Genomic DNA, 6496 nt, shown 5'->3' with positions numbered 1-6496 from the left:
GTATTCTCAGTCTGTTTTTCTTTTGCGTGCCCACGAGGGTTGGGGTAGGGAATTCCACCAGAATTGCAGAAACCTGTTTCTGGACACAGATGTTAATTCCCTAAGACTGAATGCTTTAAGGCAAAGCCAGTGAGTTCAGGGACCTTCATCTTCGGTAAAACGAAAAGGCATCATTCCAGAGGATATAAAGGCCTGGGAGCCCTGTGTTCTCATGCCAATTTTGCTTTTAAGTAATAACCTATTCCCAGTGTGGGGTTTGAAGTCCCCGCTCAGAGATCCAGTTACAGCTCTACAGACAACCAGACAGGTTCCCTATCAATACAGACTTAACGCTCCCCGGTTTCTCTGCCTAACTTCAGTTCATCATGGAGTCAAGGCTTGGAATTGACTACAGGACGTGGAAAAAAAAAAAAACCCTCCCCTGTTCTGAATCCTATCTGGGGCTTAAAAAAAAGCTGCGTTTTTTACTTTCTGTCCATCCCGAATTAAACCTTGGTTTAATATACATAAGGGTGCCTGGGTGGCTGAGTTAAGCAGCTGCCTTAGACTCAGGTGGTGATTCCAGGGTCCTGGGGATTGAGCCTTCCATCAGGCTCCCTGCTTCTCCCTCTCTGCCTGCTTGTGTGAGCTCTCTAAAAATATTTATAGAAAAAAAATACATAGATTTTATGAAAATGCCATAAAAGAACAATATAAAACCCGTGTTTTTAGGTTGAGCACACATGATTTCAATGAATATGGGAACAAAATTAGTTTTTATAATGCCACACAATACATATGTACACGGAAGATGTCCACTGAGCACTAGAGAGAATTCACAAATGCCCCAGTGCCATGGACCACACACCTTGAGGACCACTGTCCTGGCTATCCCTCCCCACAGGGAACTTGCCTCCTCTCTGCCATTGTGCCACTGAGGGAACACCCTGTACCCCTGAGAGCTCCCTGCTGTGGCTTGGCTCTGAATCTTTGGAAGTTTCCCCCTAGGTCAGGCTGGAATCTGTCCCTCCAGAATCCAGTTGTCCTTGGCAACTTGAAACCAACAGAGTGACTAGAGAACTGGAGGGAAGTGACCAGCCATTTCCCAGCAGGAGGGAGGGTACCTGGGAACTGGTTCCAGATGGAGGAGTTCACGGTTGCCTGTGAACGGTGGTGGCTGATTTTTGCGTTTTGGAGGGCGTGGTGGTGTTTATTAGGCAGGAGTGAGGCCCACAGTGACTTGTAATTAATGACAACGGTTAGTCCCCCTGGCTATTTGTGGAGGGAATTGCTTCTTGATGTTGGATCACAGGGAAAAGGGAGTCATGTCCGGAGTCAGGCCCCTGCTTGCCAGCAGGTGCCTGGTGTGAAAGGGGGATTTCAGAAGGCAGCGTGTGTCCAGGGCGTGGGCTTCGGTGTTAGGCAGCCTGGGTTCACAGCCTAGTTTGCCACAGGGGGCCTGGACCAGCTGCTCAACCTCACTGAGCCTCCATTTCTTCCTTTGTAGAAAGGAGATTCTGTCTCTGTGTGGGCATTAAATGACAGTTTCCTGGCTCCTGGCTAGGGCTTAATAAACAGTGGTCAGTATGTCCACACCAAGAGTGGAGAGGGTATCATGTTGGATCCCAAAAAGCTCTTGGGGAAAGGGTCAATAGTTAGGAAGCATTACTCTGGGTTGGAGGTTAAGAATGGGATTGGAAATCTGCTGACCCAGTGCTGGGGGAGGGGAGGTACCTCCTACACGATGTCCCCAGGGACAAGATGCAGCCACAGCATTTGGACAGACATGAAAGTCTTTACCATCCTTCACGTCCTCTTGTCTGTAGGAATCAGAGAGAGAGTGAACATACAGGGGCTGGAGTAATTGTGCTGTCCTCTGAGAGGTTAAGCAAACTGCTCAGGGTCACACAGCTCCTAATCAGGGGTCTCCGGTCCATCGCTGCCTGATGATGATTCACTAGGTGCTTATATCGCTTCTCACTAGTCAAAACTGGAAGAGCCTTTGGGGATGGACCAGTTGCTCCCCAGCTTGAAACATGGGAAACCGAAGCCCAGAGAGGTCACAGAGCTATGCAGAGGGTCTGACTGCCAGCTCAGGGCTCTCCCCATGCTGCCTCTGTGCCAGGCGTCCAGTGTCTCACCTTTCCCATGAAGTCATGGTGCCAGGTGCTAGTGCGAGGGCATGATGCTGCAGTAAACATATGTGAGTGCCACTCCCCCCTGTGTCACAGCTGCTTGACATAAATCTTTCTGGCATATAGCTTCCTCTACTGTAGAAAGGGCAAAAAAAAAAAGGCATCTGACTCAAATGATTGAGTTAATACATATAAAGAACTTAGAACAGTGTCTGCCATGTGATGAGTGGTCTATTAATATTCGCTGTTACTTTATTATTATTATACGTACGTAGCATAAGGCGTATTTGTTTATTTCCAGACAAACACGCTGGGCCTGAGGTGCTAGGTATGACTTTGTTATTATGATGCGTAGCATAGGGGTATTTATTTCCCTTCAGACAAATAAGCCCAGGCTGGTATGCGCGGTTATGTTTCCTGTGTGGTCTTTATCAGCCACATAAGAATATGACCTATGGGGGCGCCTGGGTGGCTCAGTGGGTTAAAGCCTCTGCCTTCAGCTCAGGTCATGATCTCAGGGTCCTGGGATCGAGCCCCACATCGGGCTCTCTGCTCAGCAGGAAGCCTGCTTCCTCCTCTCTCTCTGTCTGCCTCTCTGTCTACTTGTGATTTCTGTCAAATAAATAAATTAATTAATTTAAAAAAAAGAATATGACCTATGGGCTGGAGAGCATCATTCAATCTCCTCCACACAACTGTGATCCGCATGGTGGTTATAAAGCCACGAGAAAGATGTTCTGTGCCTTATATCAGATACCAAAAGACACCTGCTCATTCTGTTACCAACTACACCATATTTTATTAAACATTGTACTTTGAAATGATTCCTGTTTTCTTTAATTTACATGAAAAGGAAACTGTTTAGTCCTCAGTATCAGTACATATATATAGAAGACAGCGAAACCCTGGAAAAAACTCAGGTCAAGCACTTTGTACTCAAATGGATTTTAAGTTTGTTTTCTCCTTGTCCTTAGAATATATTTACTTTTTTTAAATAAAAGCTTCTAACAAAGAAAAAAAAAGGAAACTGTTTATCCTTAACTGAAAATGAGAATCAGTCTTATTCTAGACATAGAAAATAGCGAGAAAAGCATAGCTAGTATATGAGAATATAATATATAACTATATATATTTCACTAATGGGTCACTTTTTTTTGCTACCCATGGTTAATGTGGCAGCCCCCTTTTTTTTTTTTAAGATTATGTTTATTTATTTGTCGGACCGAGAGCACAAGCAGAGGGAGAAGCAGGCAGAGGGGGAAGCAGGCTCCCCACTGAGTGGCGACCTTGACATGGGACTGGATCCCAGGACCTTGGGATCATGACCTGAGCCAAAGGCAGACCCTTAACCGACTGAGCCACCCAGGCGTCCCAACGTGGCAGCCTAACTCTTAATGAAAAGGTTCCAAGCAGTAGGCAAGTGTAGCCATTCCCACGCTACAGTCAGGTTTATCATAGACCTTCTCTTTCCCTTAGAAAGCTGACTGGATTCATCAGAGTACAACTTTCTAGCTGTTGGACCGGGGCCAAGTAAGTTAGACTTCTGTATTGTAGTTATCCATTAAGAAAAAGTGCTTAGAAGTAATAGTAATTCCCTTTTGGGGTCTTTGTAAGGGTACACAAATCAAAAGTGAATATAACATGGCCTGGCACATACAAAATGATATTTAAATTCTCAGAATGTTGAAACGGAAATAACTACTTTTCTTACTTTTTTATTCAGAGACAGGTCTCCCTGTCACCATCTCACCCTCTGGAAACCGCCGGGACTGGGGTGCCCCAGCAGGTGTGGGGAGCACTAGTTGTAATGCCAAGAAGACCCTGCACGATCGCGCCCCTATATCGGTTTGGGTGAGCAGAATGGAGAGAGGCAGCGGTCTGGGTCCGCCACACGGTGCACAGCAAAAAAGGCCTGAAACCCCAGCCACACCTGGGGACACGGGGACGACAGGCCAAGGGAAGCAAAGTTCACATTCATCGCCTGTCCTCTGCACACAACTCTCTCGGGTCGCTCGGCACAACCCCCTCCCCCCGGGGAGAGGGGAGGCGAGGGTTGCACACGGGCTCCAGGAAGGGCGACCCCGGGGACGCCTGCACGGGGTACAGGGGTGGGAAAAGCGGTCTGGAACCAGGCGCCGGGTTCCCGGAACACGCGGTAACAGGGCCGGCTACCGAACTCGGGGAGACCCACAGGGGCGAGCAGGGTGACTGAGACACGGCATGCCAACCGGCGCGCATCCCCTCCGCACCGTGCGCAGCGAGCCCAACCGAGCCCCCCCCCACCACAACCCCTGCCCCGGGACTCGTGCGCCCGGCCCCGCCAAGTGCACACAGCGCGGCCAAGGCCGCGGCAGGAGATGCGCTCACGGCGGGGCGGGTGCAAGGGCAGGGGCGGGGCCTTTGCGCCCGGGCCACCCGCTCCGCCTATAAAGTCAGCCCGCGGCGGCGGTCGCTAAAGTTGTTAACAGATAGCTCCTGTGGTGTTTCCTGTCGTCTGTTTCGAGTTGTTCTTTTCTTTCCTGGAGGAGATGGATCCAAACTGTTCTTGCTCTAGCGGTAAGGAACCACGTATTTTGAGTTTTAGAGAGGAATTTATTTAGGTTACCTCAGTGTGTTCTTGGAGTCAGAGGGGCGGGTTTGGGGGGCTGGAGCTGGAGTAGACTTTACGAGTCAGCACGTGTTGTGGGTGGGTTTTTGCCAAGCTTTCTAGAGTATGTGTTCTCTCCGTGTCTTGGGGTTAGAGTGGAGGGTATTTGTGGTTACGTCGAGGTTTGCTGCTGGTTTGGGACCCCTGTCAAGGCTTTGGGGGTGCCAGGACGTGATACCAGGCGGGGACTCCATGTGCCTGGCTTGCGTTGGTCCTGGAGCTTGGGATCCTCCTTGTGGAGTCAGATTTGGAAAGGATCTATTTTTTCCACCAGTAGAAGAAACTGGGGTTTCTCTTAATGGTACTCGGTGGGGCAAGAAAGGAACTCCCAGGACTGGGCACTGTCAGGTGGTGCAGAGTGGTTTGGTTGCTTGAGTGCTGGGGCTCCCACATCACCCTTGCTCACCTCTTTCTTTTCTTGGCAGGTGGCTCCTGCACGTGCGCCGGCTCCTGTAAATGCAAGGAGTGCAAATGCACCTCCTGCAAGAAGAGTGAGTGGAGTGGGGTCTTCTGTGGGGATCAGGGTCTGGTCTTGGGGTGGGTATGTGTGTTGGGGAAGCCCAGAGCTGAGCAGGCAGGAGCAGGCCAGGGATTAGTCTCTGTGCAGCCCCTGCCATGAGCCCCCAACTCGGAATTGGAGCTGAAAGGGCATGTAGAGGGGTGAGTTCCAACCTCAGTCTAGAACAGAAAGACTGAGGCTCAGAGAGGTCAGCAGATAGTGTCAAGGAAGGAGGCAGAACTACAATCTATGTTTCCGCCTCCTGCTGCAGCCTTCCGAACGCTGCCAGTGTCCTGAACACTTGGTGTACATGAACTTGGTGACCACGTGTAGTTTGTCTGATCAGGTGCAGCTCGTTCTGTGGGGACAGCCCAGAGCTGCTGTGGCTCTTCTGGGAGCTGCTAGGCAGGGGGCTCCCCCTCACTGATTTCAAGGATTTCTATCTGGAAGGCAACGGATCAGCCTGCGTTGTCTCTGGGCCCCTGTCACTGTATCTCCAGACATTCTGCCCTATCTTGGAATCAGATGGGGGCAGTGTGTAGGACACACTTGTTTAGGGACAGCATGTCATTCTCAAGTCAGGGTCCTCTGGGGTTGGGGACAGTGCCTGTGCCAAGCCTGCTTTTAAGAGGGGGTTCCCTGATGCTTTGGCTTTTGTCACCTAGGCTGCTGTTCCTGCTGCCCCGTGGGCTGTGCCAAGTGTGCCCAGGGCTGCGTATGCAAAGGGGCGTCGGACAAGTGCAGCTGCTGTGCCTGATCTTGGGGAGCCTGTTCCTGATGTAAATAGATCCACATGTACAAGTCTACAGTTTAAAGACTTCTTTTTCATACTACCTGACCTGTTTGCTACATTCCTGTTTCTATGAAATACATGAGTTACAATAAAAAGTTAAATTTATTCTGGCTGTTTTCTTTTGTGCCCTTCTGAGAGGGGGGATTGCAGTCCCATTGTGGGTGGGGTGGGGAGTTAGACCCGGAACAGAGACCTGGGTTCTGGACCCAAGAATTGGCCCGTAACAACTTCCCTTATGCAAGTCAATGATTTCCCGTTAGTTTTTTGACAGAAGATGAAAGTATCTGGTTGATCTAAGGGTATGGGGTGGGTTCATTTTCCTTCTCCTTGAAAGTGTTAATCTAAGAACTTAATTCCTATTTCATTCTTGGAATTTGTCAAACTTAGGTTCTCAGCAATGCCGGCTTTCAGAAACACTCAGGCATGTGGCTGGCTCAGTCGGA

General features: G+C 49.6%; 1 protein-coding gene across 1 annotated transcript; it reads left to right on the top strand.

Moving 5' to 3' along the window:
* Nucleotides 1-4571: 4571 nt before the first annotated feature.
* LOC125089724 (metallothionein-1) lies at nt 4572-6157 on the top strand. The gene is made up of 3 exons (XM_047712121.1): nt 4572-4670; nt 5187-5252; nt 5926-6157. The coding sequence occupies exons 1-3, from the start codon at nt 4643-4645 to the stop codon at nt 6015-6017; spliced, it is 186 nt and encodes a 61-aa protein (XP_047568077.1). The 5' UTR covers nt 4572-4642; the 3' UTR covers nt 6018-6157.
* Nucleotides 6158-6496: the final 339 nt, after the last annotated feature.

This window comes from Lutra lutra, chromosome 17 (genome assembly GCF_902655055.1).
Source record: "Lutra lutra chromosome 17, mLutLut1.2, whole genome shotgun sequence".
Lineage (NCBI taxonomy): Eukaryota > Metazoa > Chordata > Mammalia > Carnivora > Mustelidae > Lutra > Lutra lutra.
This window is presented reverse-complemented; position numbering and strand designations above follow the sequence as displayed.

Bases quoted from the DNA above. Each gene is read 5' to 3' on its own strand.
- LOC125089724 (XM_047712121.1), top strand. From the start codon at position 4,643: ATGGATCCAAACTGTTCTTGCTCTAGCG. The intron at 4,671-5,186 runs GTAAGGAACCAC...TTTTCTTGGCAG, and splicing joins AAACTGTTCTTGCTCTAGCG to GTGGCTCCTGCACGTGCGCC. The intron at 5,253-5,925 runs GTGAGTGGAGTG...TTTGTCACCTAG, and splicing joins ATGCACCTCCTGCAAGAAGA to GCTGCTGTTCCTGCTGCCCC.